At 41.3% G+C, this 19,686-nt stretch overlaps 1 protein-coding gene across 1 annotated transcript in view; it reads right to left on the bottom strand.

The window, feature by feature from the left end:
• TAX1BP1 (Tax1 binding protein 1) overlaps nt 1–19,686 on the bottom strand; it is a 215,165-nt gene that overhangs the window by 145,196 nt on the left and 50,283 nt on the right. Inside the window, 3 exon segments of the mRNA XM_030202462.1 lie at nt 2,470–2,628; nt 4,915–5,102; nt 15,239–15,341. Coding sequence (XP_030058322.1) covers nt 2,470–2,628; nt 4,915–5,102; nt 15,239–15,341 — 450 coding nt within the window.

The raw sequence follows: 19,686 nt of genomic DNA, 5'->3' as shown, positions 1-19,686 counted from the left end.
AGTTGATGATAAGCGCGATATTAAACCACTAGTTGGAGGAAAAATTTCCTCCTAAGTGTTTTTTTCCCTGGTTATCACCTCTCGAACTGCTCGTGTGTTAAGAAAGTGTGACAATTGGCGATAAGCAAAATCATCACCCTTCAACTTTGGTAAGGTCCCCACCACAGCACTGAAAGGTAATAGAGCATCTCCTTCAAACATTTGACCCCACATTCTTAAACCTTCCTCGTGCCACCTCTTGAATACCTCCTTCTCTGTCCCAGGATAAAATAGTGGATTAAAGGCTATAGGGGATAAGCGCGACAACAAACACTTCCTATTGGGAAACAGACTATCCCAGTCCAAAAATACTATTTAAAACATTTATATTCCGCATAGTCCACAATTCCCATTGGATTACAATATTATATACGTAATCAAAATATCTAATACTAACAATAATACTAGGACTGGGGGGCATGCCATGAAGCTACTAAATTTAAAACAAATCGGAGAAAATCGCATGGGCCTTGAGAAGGGTGGAGAGTTCCTCTGCAAGTATCTGCGTGTGCTGAGAGCTGAAAGAATGAGCTCTCAGTGGACAATTTGGAGGTTGTATCCGAGCCAGACTATTTGAAGAATCCACCAGTCAGAGGTTATGAGAGGCCACCTTTGATGAAAATACTTTAACCTCCCCCCAAACGGCAAGTCATCTGGGACGGACACTTGGGACTGTGGCTATGCTCTGCTGGAGCCAGTCAAAAGCTTGCCCCTTGCTTTTGCTAGGGAGAGGCAGGGGCCTTAGGCACACGCTGTTGATGAGAACAAGCGCGCTGGGGTTCAGTCTGAGCAAGCTGGCGGGCCGGAGTGTACCTACGCCTAGAGTAGTAATATGAAGCACTCCTCAACTTGCCAAAATACCTCCTGGATGAGCAGGTAGTTGCAGAAGATGCCTGGTGGGAGAGAGAAGACATAGCAACCTCCTCGACCTTCTCTCCAAAAAGGTTATCCTTCCGGCAAGGGGCATCCATTAACCTCTGCTGAACAGAATGTTCCAGGTCAGAAACACGCAGTCACGAGAGTCTGCGAAATGCTATACCTTGGGCAGAGATCCCTCGGTGCACCGGAGCTCCTGGCACCAAAGTGTCTGTAGAGATCAGTAACAGTGCTTCTTGGCCTTCGCCCTATGCACATCACCCATGCTCCTCGATGCCAACGTTGAATCCTCCCGTTGCCTCGTGGTCATGTCCAACAATGGACGGTCCTGGGGAGCCTGCTACAGTAGGCCTCGAAACAGGTGGAGACCCCCTCGATGCCTCACTGCTCCCAGTGTCTCAGGGTCTCGAAGCAGCCATCCCTACCGTGATTCCCGATGCCAGTGCAACACAATGTCAACGCTGACGCCTCCGATGCAAAGAACTGGATCGGGCTCCAAAAATCTTTTCATGTGGAGCCTCTTGGGAATCCTGGGTCCTCTTCTTCATATGAAGACAAAGGACACAGTTGGCAGGGCTATGGTCAGGCCCAAGGCACTGAATACACCAAGAATGGGTGTCTTTTCCCGATATGGTCCTGTTGCACCAGTTACAATGCTTGAAACCACTGTGGACATGGAAGGAAAAATGACTTTGGTTAAATTAAATGTCGCGATGGTGCCTAAAAAGGGGAAAGGAACGGAAAAAGAGAGAGACCCAACCGGGCAGACCTAAAAACAGCCCGCGTCGAAAACAAAAGGAAACGTAGACACGGGGCAAACAACTAGAAAATAAAGGGATATATATATTTGGTTGTTTAAAAAAAAAAAAACAGTAAGTGCTGGTTGTTTCTGTGTTAATGTTCCATATATGCACTAGTACACCACTTTTTTTGTAACTAATGCAACTCTGTTTTGTATAATTGTTTAATAAAGACTTCATGCAAATACAAAAAAAAAAAACAAGAAGAAGAAAAAGGAATAAGAAGAAAAAGGAAAAAGAAGGCAAGCGGGAACGAAAAACCGCTGAAAGGTACTCAAAAATTCACTCTACCAGGCGTGTAAGAAGTGAGCAAAAAAAAAAAAAAAAAAAAAGACAGCTGCTTCTCACACAGAAAAAACAAAACTGAAGTGGCATGTTCACTCATCGGGCGGGAAGGCATTTTTAAATAAATAAAAACCAAAAAGGGTCTGCAGAGTTACAGAAGGTAAGGGAAAATGGGCAAATTTAATAGTACCTGGAAACTTTTGTCTGCCATCAATTTCCCATTTATAAATAAATAAATAAATGATGGAAATTAACTTAAATATTAACTGTCTTTCCCAACTTAAAATACTGCAGTTATCAGCAAAACATCTGGGAAGGACTGACCCAAATTCATCATCAAACTTGGAAAAATCCTTTAATCCTTTACAGGTGCTGTACCAGAGAGAACAAAAGTTAATACAACTGATCTTCTGGTTTCTTTTTGTCATCTAAAAACTTACTTGCATTCAAATTGAATTTAATCACCAACCTTTTGCTCTGTTTGGAGTTGTTCATATTTCTCTCTCTCATGACTCAGTTCCTTTTCCAGTCTCCCGATTTGTTGTCTAAGTTGTGTAGTTTCTTTCTCCAATGAAGTTGTGATCTTTAAGAGCTCTTCTTTTTCTTTCAGGGTCTTCTCAATTTTTAACTATAACAACAAAATACAAACTAGAATTCAGTGATGAACCTTTTAAAAGAAAAGAAGGGGCAGAACAGAAGAAATGCACTTCTGGTGTCAACACATTCTGCTTTCAAACTTTATAAAAAGCTAAGAAGAAAATAGTACTGATTGATGAGCTGAGCAAATTCACCCATTTTTGCAGACTTAAGCTACCTTTCTATTTAATTTTAATATGCCGTCAAAACAGAGGATGACTGATCTATGTTTTATTTTATGGCAGCCTTGCCGGGTTTCTCCCCAAGTTTCAGTTTCAGTTTTAACACAGTAAAAAGGAACAAATGGTGCAAAACAAAAAAAAATTCTAGGTGCTGGTATTCAGGACAGAAAACTGAGCATGACTAAATGTGCATCTGCCTATACATTGTTTCATAAACACTAAGCAGTATAGGCTTCTTTGTTTTTGCACAATTTTAGTCTAAGATTTGGGAACATCTAAAAGCAGATTCTGTGCATATATTATTCTGCTTAAACCAGTACTCCGACTTTATCTTAAAAATCAGTTTTCCAATCCACCCCTAAAAGTAATTAAAAAATATTTTTTAGTACATATTACTTAAGTGCTACTTTGTGTGTATGCAAGCAGGATGTAAACTTTTCGGTCATGGCTCAACACTGGTGACTGAAAATTCAAGGTAGGTAGGATGTGACTTGCTAGAATTCATGCGTAAGCAGGCCAAAAGTACTAAGAAACAACTTCCCTCTTGCCTTCTTCTCCAGTTTATTTTTCATCAGTAAAGTGCATAACTCATAGTCCATGGAGGAAGCAGCAGCACCCTAAGAAGCACTTGCTCCTGGCCTGCTGCAGTCCACTCTGCTAGGACAGCTTCGTGCCTTGAGCTGCTCCTCTAATTGGACAGAGTGCACTTCCTGGGGCACTATGGTGCAGTGTGTGGCTTTTTGGGTCTCCTGCTTGGGACACTGTGGCGGATTTTCAACCAGACTGCCTTTTTTAAGAAGATCTCCGTTTTGCACTTGGGCGGGACAGAGGGTTTTTTTTTTTTCTTTCCTCTCTCCATGCCTTATGCTCCCTGGTGATGACTGTACACTGTTTTGATTGTTGAGTGTAATAGTGACCTACAGTTGTAGTCTGTCCGTCTGAGGTTCTGACTGTAGAGTGGCACTGGCGTGCTGGAGCAGCATAGGGGGAGCAGTGTTTCCGTATGGCTGCCCGTAGTTCCAGTAAAGATGTGGAGAAGAATCTTGGAGGAGGATTAAAGATGGCGAAGAAAAATACCCCTCCCACTCTCCGCCTGGGCATCGAAAATAGTTGCAGATGTCCGCCAGGCCGTGGAATAGGCCATGGGAACACAGTTGTAACAAATTCTTGATAAACTAGATGGCATGGAACACTGATTTCCTACCTTCACTAAAGATCTTCAGGAGGTACAACAGAGAGTAGGAGAGGTAGAAACCGACTCAAGAGCTTTCAAGATAAGGTTGCTTCTTTGGAAGGTTGATGACTTGGAAAACCGCTCTCGTCAGAACAATTTGAGACCGGTTGGATTGCCAGAATCAGCACATGATGCAGAACTGCACAGTTTTCTGGAAGCCTAGTTTCCCAGATTTTTGCAACATCAATGTATGGCTGGCCCTTTGACACAGAACGGGCACATCACTTGGGTCCCAAAAGATCATCTACAGAACATCCCAGGATAGTTATTTGCAGACTACTTCATTATCATCATAAGATGGAAATCCTGTCTGCTCTCTGCAGCAGAAAAACACTGGATTATGAAGGCCATAATATCTTGGATTTCGTAAGGCTATTCAACCAAAGTCTCTTCTACGCAAGCAGTTTTCTCCGCTTTGTGGCCGTCTACACAAGTTGCAAGTGCATTTTAGAAGGGCTCAGGGGTCCACACCATTGTCCACAGCTCGCCACTTGAGTAGCCCTGTCCTAACATTTTCAATAATGGACTGAAGGAGACCTGAATGCAAAACTGTAACCTTGGTAGAATTGTTTAGTACAAGAGGGAGTCAAACAAGGCGAAATGTAGCATCAGTCAAAATTCACCTTGCTTTGAGTCTTCCTTGTATATTTCTGCTTCAGTTACCATTTAGATTATATGCCGGGGAAAAAAGGTACCAAAAGATGTCAAAAGTAAACAAATACACATGCACATACGTAATTATAAAAGAATAACTGAAATCACATTTATTTTATTTCTATTCCTTTGTTTATAGGTAGCCTCATCTCAAGAATGCCTGCAAAAGTTAAAAAAATTGAAAGGATTGAAAGCTTTAGAACCTCACCTCAAGAAGGCCAGCTTTTGTGGTCACCACTAACATGTCTGAATGACCTTCATCTTCCATAGTCAGCAGCTCTTCCACTGGTGATGAGGTTCGAAACTGGAAAGGGGTACTTGCCCCGCGGATCTCCCCTTTGTGTGTAACATAGCAGAACTGGTAAAATTCCCCATCGTCATTTGGGAGATAATATCCTAAAACCAAAAGCCAAGTCAAAACAAAAGCCAAGTCAGTTAATCACCTAAGTGTCAAATACTTCAGACTGAGCCCAGGCAAATAGTGGCTACTTAAGTATACAGAATGATGAAATAAGTCAATGGTATTGCATCAGTTCAGTTTGCACATTATACCCAGCTCTTTCAAAAAAAGAATGTTTGAATTAGAATGCACAGGACTCTCATAAGGCCATATCATTAGGTACATAATTCTAGAAGCTATTATTAATCCTGGAGTAAGCTGGAGTTTTTGCAGCATTTTACTGAATCCATGTAAGAATGATCTAAAGATTATGCATGTATGTTCTAGAGCATACAGATCTGAAAAAGTGATAATCTTCAAAGCTCATGAACACAATATTTTTGTATAATGCTTTTGCCAGTCTAATAAAAGGTATCATAGCCAAACAACACAGTGAACAATTCTCACAATTTTATAAGAAAGCATTTCAAAACTTGTATCTATATTTCAGTGATAATTAAGGACAGACCAGAAAAGAGGGTTCTGTGTTCTAAAAAAACTCACAAACAGTCCTGAAAAATATTTAATTTTTCGCTAGGTGCCCAAATAGCTGGATAGAGGTACAACGTATGATATACTCAGATTTCAGTAAAGCCTTTGACACAGTTCCACATAGGCAACTGATTAAAAAAAATAAACTAAGTGCCCTCGATATTGGCCCTAAAGTGACTGAGTTAGAAACTGGTGATGACAAAAGGTAATGGTACATGGAGTTCACTCCAAGGAAAAGGCCATCGCTGTTGGTGTGCTACAGGATCGGTTCTTTGTCTGGTTCTCTTCAACACTTCTTTTAAACGTAAGGCCTGTCTGCTAAGGTTTGCCAATACCAAATCTGCAATAGGGTACACACTCTGGATAATATGGATAACATAAGGAAGAATCTAGAATAAGAACATAAGAATAGCCATACTGGGTCAGACCAATGGTCCATCTAGCCCAGTATCCTGATTCCAACAGTGGCCAATCCAGGTCACAAGTACCTGGCAGAAACCCAAACAGCAACATTCCATACTACCAATCCTAGGGCAAACAGAAGCTTCCCCATGTCTATCTCAATAGACGACTATGGACTGTTCCTCCAGGAACTTGCCCAACATTTTTTAAACCCAAGTACCCTAACCTCTATAACCACATCCTTCAACAGCGAGTTCCAGAGCTTAACTATTCTTTGAGTGAAACAAAAATATTTCCTACTATTTGTTTTAAAAGTATTTCCATGTTTAGTTCATGCATGAACTCAGCATACTCGGAAAGTGCCGGCATCGGCAGCTGGGAGCATCCTGCTGACTTCCTCACTCCTGAGGCAGTACAAGCAGGAAGGGGGCAGCTTTGGCACTGGATTTCAACTGGCGGGGCTTCGGAATCCGCACCAGCAAAAGGTATGATACCTAATGTGGGGGGGGGAGAGAGATAGAGAGGGAATTCATGCCCCCCCCCCCCCCCCCCCCAATGGACTGCTGGCTATGCCTCACTTTTAATCTTGCAATTAATCACAATTTACAACTTTTCAATCAACACACAGCCCTAATAATTTTGCTTGCCTACTTCGTCACTTGGAGTAGAAGAATAGCCTAGTGGTTAGTGCAGTGGACTTTGATCCTGGGGAACTGAGTTTGATTCCCACTGCAGCTCCTTGTGACTCCGGGCAAGTCACTTAACCCTCCATTGCCCCTGGTACAAAATAAGTACCTGAATATACAGTGGGGGAAATAAGTATTTGATCCCTTGCTGATTTTGTAAGTTTGCCCACTGACAAAGACATGAGCAGCCCATAATTGAAGGGTAGGTTATTGGTAACAGTGAGAGATAGCACATCACAAATTAAATCCGGAAAATCACATTGTGGAAAGTATATGAATTTATTTGCATTCTGCAGAGGGAAATAAGTATTTAATCCCTCTGGCAAACAAGACCTAATACTTGGTGGCAAAACCCTTGTTGGCAAGCACAGCGGTCAGACGTCTTCTGTAGTTGATGATGAGGTTTGCACACATGTCAGGAGGAATTTTGGTCCACTCCTCTTTGCAGATCATCTCTAAATCATTAAGAGTTCTGGGCTGTCGCTTGGCAACTCGCAGCTTCAGCTCCCTCCATAAGTTTTCAATGGGATTAAGGTCTGGTGACTGGCTAGGCCACTCCATGACCCTAATGTGCTTCTTCCTGAGCCACTCCTTTGTTGCCTTGGCTGTATGTTTTGGGTCATTGTCGTGCTGGAAGACCCAGCCACGACCCATTTTTAAGGCCCTGGCGGAGGGAAGGAGGTTGTCACTCAGAATTGTACGGTACATGGCCCCATCCATTCTCCCATTGATGCGGTGAAGTAGTCCTGTGCCCTTAGCAGAGAAACACCCCCAAAACATAACATTTCCACCTCCATGCTTGACAGTGGGGACGGTGTTCTTTGGGTCATAGGCAGCATTTCTCTTCCTCCAAACACGGCGAGTTGAGTTCATGCCAAAGAGCTCAATTTTGTCTCATCTGACCACAGCACCTTCTCCCAATCACTCTCGGCATCATCCAGGTGTTCACTGGCAAACTTCAGACGGGCCGTCACATGTGCCTTCCGGAGCAGGGGGACCTTGCGGGCACTGCAGGATTGCAATCCGTTATGTCGTAATGTGTTACCAATGGTTTTCGTGGTGACAGTGGTCCCAGCTGCCTTGAGATCATTGACAAGTTTCCCCATTGGAGTTGTAGTCTGAATTTCTAACCTCCTCAATGATCAGGATACCCCACGAGGTGAGATTTTGCGTGGAGCCGCAGGGGGGGAAAATCTTGTGTCAGTTGAACAGTCTTTTGGTACTTTTCTTCCATTTTCTTACTAGGGCACCAACAGTTGTCTCCTTCTCGGCCCAGCGTCTTACTTGATGGTTTTGGTAGCCCATTCCAGCCCTTGTGCAGGGTATGATCTTGGGCCTGACATCCTTAGACAGCTCCTTGCTCTTGGCCATTTGTAGAGGTTAGAGTCTGACTGATTCACTGAGTCTGGTGTACAGGTGTCTTTCATACAGGTGACCATTGCCGACAGCTGTCTGTCATGCAGGTAACGAGTTGATTTGGAGCATCTACCTGGTCTGTAGGGGCCAGATCTCTTACTGGTTTGGTGGGGGGATCAAATATTATTTCCCTCTGCAGAATGCAAATAAATTCATATACTTTCCACAATGTGATTTTCCGGATTTAATTTGTGATGTGCTATCTCTCACTGTTACCAATAACCTACCCTTCAATTATGGGCTGCTCATGTCTTTGTCAGTGGGCAAACTTACAAAATCAGCAAGGGATCAAATACTTATTTCCCCCACTGTATGTAAGCCGCTTTGAATGTAGTTGTAAAAACCTCAGAAAGGCAGTATATCAATATCCTTTCCCTTCCCACTTGGGTGATTGCTTTATGAATGTTGCCTGTCCAAAAATCAATGGAGTACAAAAAGAATATATAGTGCCTTGGCACATAAATTTTATTTTATTGCATTTGCCAGTAAAAGTTGCCACACTTTTTGAAAACTAGTCTCTAAGGGGGTCTTTTAAAAAGGCGTGGTTGCATTTTTAGCATGCGCTAAACACTAAATATGCCCGGAGTATATGGATGTCTCTAGTGTTTAGCAAACGCTTATTTTTAGCGTGCGCTAAAAATGCTAGCGTGCCTTTGTAAAAGGACCCCTTAGTGTGTTCCCTAAGGGATATGGCACGCTGTTGGGGCAGTGATCAACAGGTATCAGATTTACTTCCATTAAGGGGTAATACAATGTTCCTAACAGGATTAGATTTGGCAACATTTACCTGCTGACATAATAGAGGTTTATCTCTGGTGGAACATGTCTTACATCTTGATGGCAAACAAATCAAAACAAACAAACAAAAACAAAGATTCAAATATGCTGCAAATAAGTCACAGAGCAGCAACAGTGAGACAGTTATTTTTTATAAAAATCTTTAATGTTCCCAAAATAACCTATGACAAGTGGAAATATTAGATCCAAAATACTTTTGGTTAATTCGTTAGCCCAACATGTTTCAGCTTACTGCCTGCTTCAGGAGCAAATTAAAAAATAAACTGGATCAACATACCACCTAATAAACAAAAAGAACAGAGGATAAGAACTTTGAGGAATACCCAGCATCACATAAAAAGATCCCCCAACTAGCCTATAAAAAAATACAAAATATTGTATATTTACCTAGGCCAACATCTATAACAATGTTTCCCTTGTCCGGTCCTGGAGTACCCCTTGCCAGTCAGGTTTTCAGGATATTCACAATAAATATGCATAAAAGAGATTTGCATATAACTGAGGCAGTGTATGAAATCTGATTCATGCATATTTATTGTGGATATCCTGAAAACCTGACTGGCAAGGGGTACTCCAAGACTGGACTTGGTAAACACTGGCCTATACCTCATAAGGTTGTCAAAGATGCTCAGCTCACAAAGTAAACAGTAACTGAAAAAAAAAAATGATATTTTTAAAAAGGTTACACATTACTGCTACCGATGCACTTACATACCCCAGTTGCAACCAAACAGGAAAAAAAAACTCTCCTCACCGGAGCTCCTTTAAACCGTCATTGGGTATCAAACTTATGAAAAAAAGCGCATCTTTGTATAATATTGCCAAACCCATTCAAAAAATCTTATACAAACTTACAAAAATCAATTAAAAAAAGGCACAGACAATTCAATGCCATCTTTGTATATACATAAAAACAGAGACAACCAACCTAAACCACAAAAAAAAAAAGGGAAGAAACATTAAAACCATGGTTCCTTACCTTAAGAGGTGAAGAAATACAAAATTAAAAATAGGTTCAAAATTAAAAGACTGCTAAAAACATTAAAAATAGGACTGCCTTTCTGTGGTTTTTGCAACTATATTCAAAGCGGATTACATAGAATATACAAGTACTTATTTGTACCTGAGCAATGGAAGATTAAGTGACTTGCCCAGCCACAAGGAGCTGCAGGGGCCCTATTTAAAAAAAAAAATACATTCAAAATAGGCTCAAAGCAGCTCTTTATTTATTTTTTCTTAAAGCGGGCTCTCTTTTTAAAAATAAGTTGTTTTGAACCTATTTTTAATGTTTTTAGCAATCTTTTAATTTTTGACCTTTGGTGACCACATTGTGATTTTTTTTTAGCACCATGATTTAAACGCTAGCAATCGAGGCCGAGTGTTTTTCAAAGCTCCTGTGGCCGATTTTGAATGTTGTATCTCTGTTGACCTTTTAAGAGGAACCATGGTTTTAATGTTTTCTCAGTCTGTTTTTCTAGCAGTTTAGGTCGGGTTGTCTCTTTTTATATATAGATACAAAAATGGCAACTGAATTATTTGTTTGTGCCTTAGGGCATTCTTTTTTTTAATTGATTTTTGCAAGTTTATATAAGATTTTTTGAACAGGTTTGGCAATATTATGCTAAGTTAGATATGCTTTTCTTTGTAAGTTTGTTACCCATACTGTTTTTAAGGCGCTCCTTTTAGGAGAGTTTTTTTTCTCTACTTTTTCCTGTTTGGTTGCAGCTGGGGTATGTAATTAAATTGGTAGCAGTAATGTGTAACCTGAATTTTAAATATTATATCCTTTTTTTGTAGTTACTATTCATTTTGTGAGCTGAACATCTCTGACAAACTTATGAGTTGTTATAGGCGGTGACCTAGGTAAATATACACTATTTTGTATTTTTCTATATGCCAGAGGATCTTATGTGATGATGTATGTTCCTCAAAGTTCTTATCTACTGTTCTTTTCGTTTATAGGTGATGTGTTGATCTAATTTATATTTTAAATTTGTCCCTGAAGAAGGCAGTAGCAAAAACATGTTGGGCTGATGATTTAACCAAAAGTATTTTGAATTCAGTATTTCCACTTGTCACAAGGTTGTTTTGGAAATAGTAAAGATTTAAAAATAACAACTGTCTCACTGTTGCTGCTCTGTTTGTTATACCCCAGTGGGGCATTGCTTATGTTAGCAGAAACAGAGACAGGTACAGAGAAACCCCAGTGATGCTTTTCCATATTGTCAATTATAACATTATGGCATCCCTGGATAAAAACAATTTGATGACTCACTGCGGTGATTAAGGAATTTTTGTGAGCAAATAAAGAGTGTAATACAATATCTGTCTCTGAATTATGTGCTGGACTATACCAAATATCTCCTGCCAAAGATTTTGAACCACTGTGCACTTGGAAGTACAAATCTTGGAATAATGCCAGAAGCGCTTGAAATTTACCAATTAATAAAACAGATCCCTGAACTCTTAGTGAACGTGACATTGCAGGAATGCAAATTTTGAATATTATTCCAAGCTTATTTTACCCAGCAACAGGCCTATTTTTCAGGGAAAGAGTGTAATATCTGAAATCCTGTGCGCCCATGCTGACTTCATACATTTCAAATTCTTGCTGACCTCCTTACAAGTCTGCTCTTTCACTTGCCAAACAGGACTACTACACCCACTTGACAAATTCTCTTGGCTCAAACCCTCATCACTTTGCCACACTGAACTCTCTCCTCAAAGTGCCTTCACCTCCAAATCCCCCTTCACTTTCTCCCCAGACTCTGGGGCCGAGTACTTTCATGATAAAGGTTCACAAGATTAAACGTGAATTCTCAATCAAGTCACCTCCACCTCTCCTTCTCTTCTCTTAGTCCATTCTCTCAACCCTCCTTCAACCCTGCCTCCTTTTCTTCATTTTCTGAAATCACTGAAGAGGAAACTGCACATTTTCTTTCCTCCTCAAAACTAACTACCTGTTCCTCTCATCCTATTCTTACTCATCTACTTAGCACTCTCTCCCCTACTGTCATCCCTTTTATCTCTCATATCCTCAAGCTTTCACTTTCCACTGTGATTGTTCCTGATGCCTTGAAACATGCAGTACTCACATCACTCCTCAAAAAACCTTCATTGGACTCTACCTGTCTTTCCAACTATCAACCCATCTCCCTCCTCCCTTTCCTATCCAAGATACTTGAACATGCTGTTCACCGCCATTTGTCTTGACTTTCTTTCATCTCAAGTTATTCTTGTTCTACTTCAATCTGGCTTTTGCCCTCTTCATTCAACCGAAACAGTGCTTGCTAAAGTCTCCAATGATCTGTTCCTGGCCAGATCCAAAAGTCTCTATTCTATCCTCATCCCTCTCAATCTATCTACTGCTTTTGACACTATTGATCATTGCCTACTCCTTGATACGCTGTCCTCACTTGGATTTCAGAGCTCTGTTCTTTTCCTGGTTTTCTTCTTAACCCTCCTATCGTACTTTTAGTGTATACTCTGGTGGATCCTCCTCCACTTCTATCCCACTATCAGTTTGTGTATCTCGGGGATCTGTCCTCGGACCTCTTCTTTTCTCCATCTATTCTTCTTCCCTTAGTACTCTGATCTTATTCCACGGTTTTCAGTATCACCTTTATGCTGATGACTCCCAGATCTACCTCTGCACACCAGTAATTTCAGCAGAAATTCAGGCCAAAGTATCAGCCTGCCTGTCTGACATTGCTGCCTGTATGTCTCACCACCATCTAAAATTAAACAAGACCAAGACTGACCTTCTTATCCTTCCCCCTAAACCAACTTCTCCTCTTCCCCATTCTCTATTTCTGTGATTAACACTCTCATCCTCCCTGTCTCATCAGCTCGAAACCTTGGGAGTCATCTTCAACTCCTCTCTCTCCTTCTCTGCACATATTTAACAGACTGCTAAACCCTCTATAATGTCACCAAAACTTGTCCTTTCCTTTCTGAGCACACTACCAGAACCCTCATCCACAATCTTATCACCTCTCGCTTAGACTATTGTAACTTGCTTCTTGCAGGTCTCCCACTAAGCCATCTGTCTCCCCTTCAACCTGTTCAAAATTCTGCTGCACGACTTATATTCCGTCAGTGTCGCTATACTCATATTAGCCCTCTCCTCAAATCACTTTATTGGCTCCCTATCTTGTTTCCGCATACAGTTCAAACTCCTTTTATTGGACTTATAAGTGTATTCACTCTGCAGCTCGTCAGTACATCTCCACTCTTCTCTCTCCTTACACTCCTCCCCAGAACTCCATTCACCTGGTAAATCTCTCTTAACTGCACCCTTCCCCTCCACTGCTAACGCCAGACTCCGTTCCTTTTATATTACTGCACCATATGCCTGGAATAGACTTCTTGAGCCAGTATGTCAAGCTTCATCTCTGGCCATCTTCAAATCTAGGCTAAAAGCCCATCTTTTTGATGCTGCTTTTAACTCCTAACCCTTACTCATGTGTTCAGTACCCATGTTTTATCATTCCCATCTTAGTAATTCCCTTATCCCTTACTTGTCCTAATTAGATTGTAAGCTCTCCTAATTAGACTGTAAACTCTGTCGAGCAGGGACTGTCTCTTCAGGACCAGTAGCGCTAAGTAGTAGTAGTTCTCCACCCTTGCCTGCTGTGCTTTTTCCTTTTTTTTTTTTCTTTTAGTGTCGCATATTAATGTTACTTTCTATAGCGGTGCGTTATTAAATGGTCAGTTATTATAGAGGGTGGGGAAGAGACAATGGGATTAAGATTTTGTTGACTGCAGTCCGGAGGGCTATAAGAGTCCAAGCCCTTCAGATTCAATGTGCTGATTGGCTTCGGGGAAGGTTGGAGGGGGGTGGGAGAGTGATGTGGGTTTGGACTTGCTGGAAAAATTGAACTAATATGTACTGATTGCTATGTATTTCTATTCATTTGTTCAATAAAACTTGTTTAAAGATAATAATAATAAAAAAACAAACTGAGCGGAAGATTAGCCCAGTGGTTAGTGCAGTGGGCTTTGATCCTGATGAACTGGATTTGAGTCCCACTGCAGCTCCTTGTGACTTTGGGCAAGTCACTTAACCCTCCATTGCTCCAAGTCCAAAAATAAGTACATCAAGTCCCATCCCTCTTCCCCCTACTAATAAGACAATGTATTATCCTTAAAAAGTATTAAAATCATGTGGACTGCTGTACCATACTGTATGATAAAAGTATTGGAGTGTGAAGAATTTCATGACAATATACTTAGAACCCATTTTGAATGCTACATAACATATGATGAAATATATTTAGTATTTGGGAATGAACATCAGGATATAAACTCCAGATATTTTAAATGGATTGGTATACTTCAACATCATGCTTAATCTTAAAAGCTATGCCACTATGTTAGGAATACACACTGAGGTTAACAGCACTGGTTGACAATATCACACTGAGTATATAGAAAGAAATACAAGGATGCCACCGTGAACAGAAATTCTAGTTTGTTTAATGTGTTGATAAAATTATATAAGCCGTGAAGAGGATTCCACGCATGAATTCAAAATATTGGTTTCTAGGTACAGAAATTGAACAACTTACAATTTGGACCAAAAAGTTGGTGGTGTCTGTATCTCTTCTTACTTGTAAGGATCTGAGATGGTATGTGTTCTGCCAGTAGTATCCAAATCCTAAGCATAACTTATTTATAGAACGGGCCCAGTGGTTCCCAAATGGGGTCGCATCATCATTGGATGGGGTCAAACAGGGTTGCTCCCCCTCTCTAGACCTCCACTGTGACCTATTACCAATAGTGGCAGTTAGAATGGAGCCTGCGATTCATTAAATATTCACAGACCAGGATCCCTCTGGTGTTTCAGCTTCCTGTTAGACTAGAAGCCATACAGAGTACTGGTGGTCTGTTAGTATACAACCCTGTGCTGACTGCTGCTAAAGCTACTACAGTTTGGTTAAGGGAGGGAGAAGGAGGAGGAAGTAGATGAAAAAGGAAAGAGTAGGCTTGTTATTTTGTTTCCATCTTCTGGAGGTCACATGAATTTTTAAGTGTTAAAATGGGAATCCCCTGCAAACTTTATGATGATTCCTGAACTAACAGTACTATTAATAAACCCACTGAGGGAACCGTTTTTGACCCCAAAAAACATCTTAAATGCCAGCACGTACCTTCAGATGCAAGAACAATACCATGCATTCTATTACTGAAAACAGACATCAGGATTTGCTTAAAATGATTTCTTCAGCTAATGCATAACATTACAATACCTTATATGGCAGGCATGAAACACATGGAAAAATCTATGATGCACTTACCCTGAAAAGATAACACACAGTTAACTGTCGATCCTTCCACATAATTTTCAGGCACAGGTGACCACAGAAATGTGTAATAGTCCCGAGCAGTGCTCCAGCCAACCTGTAAAAATTAATAAAAATGTTATTAAAATATATAAAAATTAATAAGCTTTTAGCACACGCCTTTCTACTTGTGGCAAGATTGAAATCTATGCAAGTAGAAAAACCATCTGATGGGTGGACTGGATAGGCCTTATGGTCTCTTTCTGCCATCATTTTCTATGTTCCTACGTTTCTATTAGACATGAAAAAATAGGAATACCTGGGTGAAAAGTTAAAACTAATTTACTAACTTGTAGCAAGTGTCCTTCGTGGACAGTAATATAGAAGTCCCTTATAAATTAGTAACATTAGCCAGAACCTATTCAGAAATGCTGCCTGCCCCCCCCCCCCCCCCCAGTTTTTCAAATCTGAAGAACTTTACATTTCACTGCATGTGCTATATATCCCACACTGTATCACCACAAGGGCCACTTTCATTCTTTATGCAGCTTACATTAGAATACAACTCCATGGAGAGGTGGGGTTGGTTACATAAGGACTTCTTCGTGGACAGCAAAGCTAGCACATCTGCTACCAGGCTAAATAAACTTGGCTTTCTCCGAGTAAATTAGGTCTGATGAACGGCTCCTTCTGACTCTGAGCAAGTCACTTAATCGCCCTTTGCCCCAGGTACCCAAAAAAAAACCCCACCTTTGATTTATCTGTCCCTAGTGGGTTCACAAAGTACCTGCATATACTAAATGTAAACTGCTTTGACTGTATCGCAGAAAAGCAGTATATCAGATCCATGACCCTTTACAAGCAAACAAGAATGTCATCACAAATGGGACTCCCTAGCTATAAGCTGCCTTTAATATAAAAGGATGAACATAGGGGGAAAAAAAGACTGACCCCACAAACGTTTTTTTTTTGTCAGCAACAGGTCTTTTTCTTTTTTAAAAGGTAACCTGGAAATCATAAAACTGGGCCCTAGTGGGGGATGAAATCGCTTTGCATACATTAAAGAGATTACACAGAATAACCAAACCTAGGGATCTGTTTACTAAGCAGTGCTAGTGGCTTCCGAGAGGCATTGCCGACAGCCCATTCAAAGTGAATGGGCTGTGTTGGCACTAGCGCACAGCCAGACATGCTAGCGGTTTAGTAAACCCCAGCGCTACTGTCTCGTTGGGAATCCCACTCCAAACAATAATGAAATGGGACTATATGGCCTGAAGTCTGTGCTGCAGCCTTGTAAATTTCCATAGACGCCAGTCTTAAGTGAGCTATCAAAACTTCCATTACTCTTCAAGAACATAATAGCCATACTGGGTCCTTTTTTAAACCCAAATATGCTAACCGCTGTTACCACATTCTCCGGCAGCGAGTTCCAGAGTTTAACTATACTTTCAGTGAAAAAAATATATTTCCTCCTATTTGTTTTAAAAGTATTTTCATGGAATTTCATTGAGTGTCCCCTGGTCTTTTTACTTTTTGAACTTCTATGATTAGGCCTGCTCGGGCATAAGCAAAGATAATAGAGTCCACTAGTTAGTTTAAGGCAATGGAATTAACAAGGTCACAAGAGTTTGTTGTGTAGTAGTTTTCTCTGACAACTTGGAGGGGTGGCGCCATCCAAAGGTGGAAGTGGTGACCTCAAGCTATTTGTGGGGGGGGGGGGGGGAAGAGGTGCCAAGTACAAATCCACAATGTCCAAATCCACAGCTTCAAACCCTATGGCTGGCCCAAGGCCACAAACTGGGCAGGAAGGAAGCAGTCCAATATGAAGCGGACATGAAAGCACGAGGTGCTGCATGTACATGGCATTTTGCCTTGCTACTGGGTCAACTGCTGGTCATAAATTTATGGTCCTGGTGTCACTAGTGGTGATCTGGAAGCCAAAGCAGGAACAGGCAGCACAAAAATCAAGAGGGAAGTTCCAGAGCATACCTTCACTGTTCTGAAAAAGAGGGTTGAGAACGTAAAAAAAATTAATTTAGTAGACTATGTAAAACAGAGGCGTTCAGTAAGTGGCTTAAAACTTAGTGTAAAGAAGGTGGTTTTAGAATACATAGGAGGATGGGGCAGTACATGGAAAAATAGCAGGCTGTACTGTAATGATAGGTTACAGCTTTCTGTAACAGGAAAAAGTATCCTTGGTGAGAAATTCAGACAGTATGGCATCAATGCTCAAAGGTTACCGTGCTTTCAACATTTGATTTACACTGGTTGTAAGTCTAGCTTGCACATTATTCAGTATCTAATACACAAAGGGGTTCTGCATAGCTAAATTACCATTTGCCATAGCAGCTGATAATCTTATGCAAATACACTACAATCAGCTCATTAGCATTAAAATGAGCATTCTGTGTGATGCACAGGAAGGAGCACCTACCTTTAAATATGCAAAATTTTCCAACAGGTGGAGCAGTCTGCTTGCATTTTTTTTTTTAATAGTACCTGTACATGTGTGTGAAAGGTGCCATGTGTGCATATATTTTGTGTGTTTGTGTGTCCAGTACATAACAGTGTTAAACGTTATTGTGGAACAAAAAAAAAAAAAAGGAAACTTCAAATTTGATGTCACTGGACACATGCCTTTTTCCTGGGCATGCGCAGAACATGCAACGCTTATCAAGAGACTGTTCTGTGCATGTGATAGGCGCTTTCCCTACCGAGCTGCTTGTAGAATAGTTGGTGGAGTGGCTCGCTTTGACGGTCAGCAATGGCCCACTGCATCTGGAGCGAGCTCATCGGGTTGGTCACAATTGCAAGGGAGCAGTTAGCTCGAGAGCAGTGGTGGAGGAAGTTCTCAACTGCATCCACAAAGTGGAATTGTTCAGGGCTTACAAGCATCAGAAGGAGCAGCTGCAACATGAGGAACAGGTACTGTTATTTCAAGATTATTCGCCCTGACTTGCAATTCCCTGTATGAGCGGAAAGTGTGCTTTCAATTTTTTTGTATCCTGCTGTCCTTAACGTTAATGTGGATGGCACCTGGAAGACATTTGACTTTACAAGTTGAACAGTCTTGTTCATGTTACATCATAATAACTGGGCTATGAGTGATGCACATGAGATCAGGTTGTTATGGGGCTTATCAGAGGATCACTTTTCCTGAGGGTCACATGGTACTTTCCCTTTCTCCACGATAATTGGGAGTTTTGGCACCCCTGCACACGTTGTATATGGGAGCAATTTCTAGTTATTGCATAAGGGGGAAAGGTGGGGGTTGGGATGAGGTTCTGGGAGGTTTGGGAGGTGGGGTGGGTTTATCTGGAGCACTGCAAAGAGTTGGGTCTGAGTGTTTGGTTTGAAGGTGTGGTTATGTGTGAACCTAATTTGTGGTTTGCCTTGGGATGAGAGCTGGGCACCTTGGGGCTTTCTGTGGAATGTGTGCGTTCTTTGGCTGGGCTGTATGCTCTTTAGTTTGTATGAGTTCTTCACGAAATAAATCTGTCCACTTGTTTCAGGGAAAGTGTATGGGATTTCTTCCCCCATAAAGTGCAACAAGATTTTAGCATTTCTGAATCACCATACGGCGACACAGTTTGTCTCCAGGAGCACTTGAAGCTGTGTCAACATTGGGTGGGAATGGTTCATGGCTCTCCAGCCTCCAGTCGTCGTGGGAGTGTGGCAATTCTAGTGCATAAATCCCTGGCTTGTACGTCTAAATTTTCATTTAAGGATCATGATGGCCACTAGGTAGGGGTGCGGATTAATTTCCAGGGATGGGAGATCATTTTAGTGGGGGTAAATGGCCCAGTGAATTCCGATCTATTTTTTTTTTATCTAAATTGTTACAGGTCTGTCATCCCTATGTCCACCAATCGTTGTTCATAATGGGGTATATGAATTTAGTGCTTGATGTTGGGATGGATCGCTCCTCCGCGGGGTTGTATAGATGCAGGGGTTTGGAGAATGCCCTTTTAGTTTTGCCCTTTTAGTTTTGTACTGAACTGCATCTTGTTGACCCTTGGAGCTTACTTCATCCAGATGAGAGAGACTTTACTCATACGTCTTTGGCACATCGTACTCTATCCAGTCTTGATTATCTTTGTCAGCACAGCTCTTTTTCCACAGGTGCTTTCTACAACATCTGAAGGCAGAACCTTATTTTTGTCAATGCTCAAGGTGACGCTTTCCAGCCTACCTCTACTTCCCCTGATTTTGGTCATTAACTACAAACTAGGTGGGAGGAGTTTGTCTCTCATAATAAGCAGCATATGGATAACCCCTGCTTGTTCTGGCCCAAGGCAAAGGCGGTTTTATGTGGAGACATTATTGCCTATGTTAGTGAACGTAACAGACACATTGCTCAAGGTATTATAGCTCTGGAGAGGAAGCTGTGAGGGTTAAAGCGTCAATATTTGGTTCGGCCTACACCCGCCCTATTTGAAACCTTAACTGGCATCTAATTTTTT

This window comes from Microcaecilia unicolor, chromosome 1 (genome assembly GCF_901765095.1).
Source record: "Microcaecilia unicolor chromosome 1, aMicUni1.1, whole genome shotgun sequence".
Taxonomy (NCBI): domain Eukaryota; kingdom Metazoa; phylum Chordata; class Amphibia; order Gymnophiona; family Siphonopidae; genus Microcaecilia; species Microcaecilia unicolor.
Note: the sequence above shows the minus strand (reverse complement) of the source record. Positions and strands in the feature narration are given on the sequence as shown.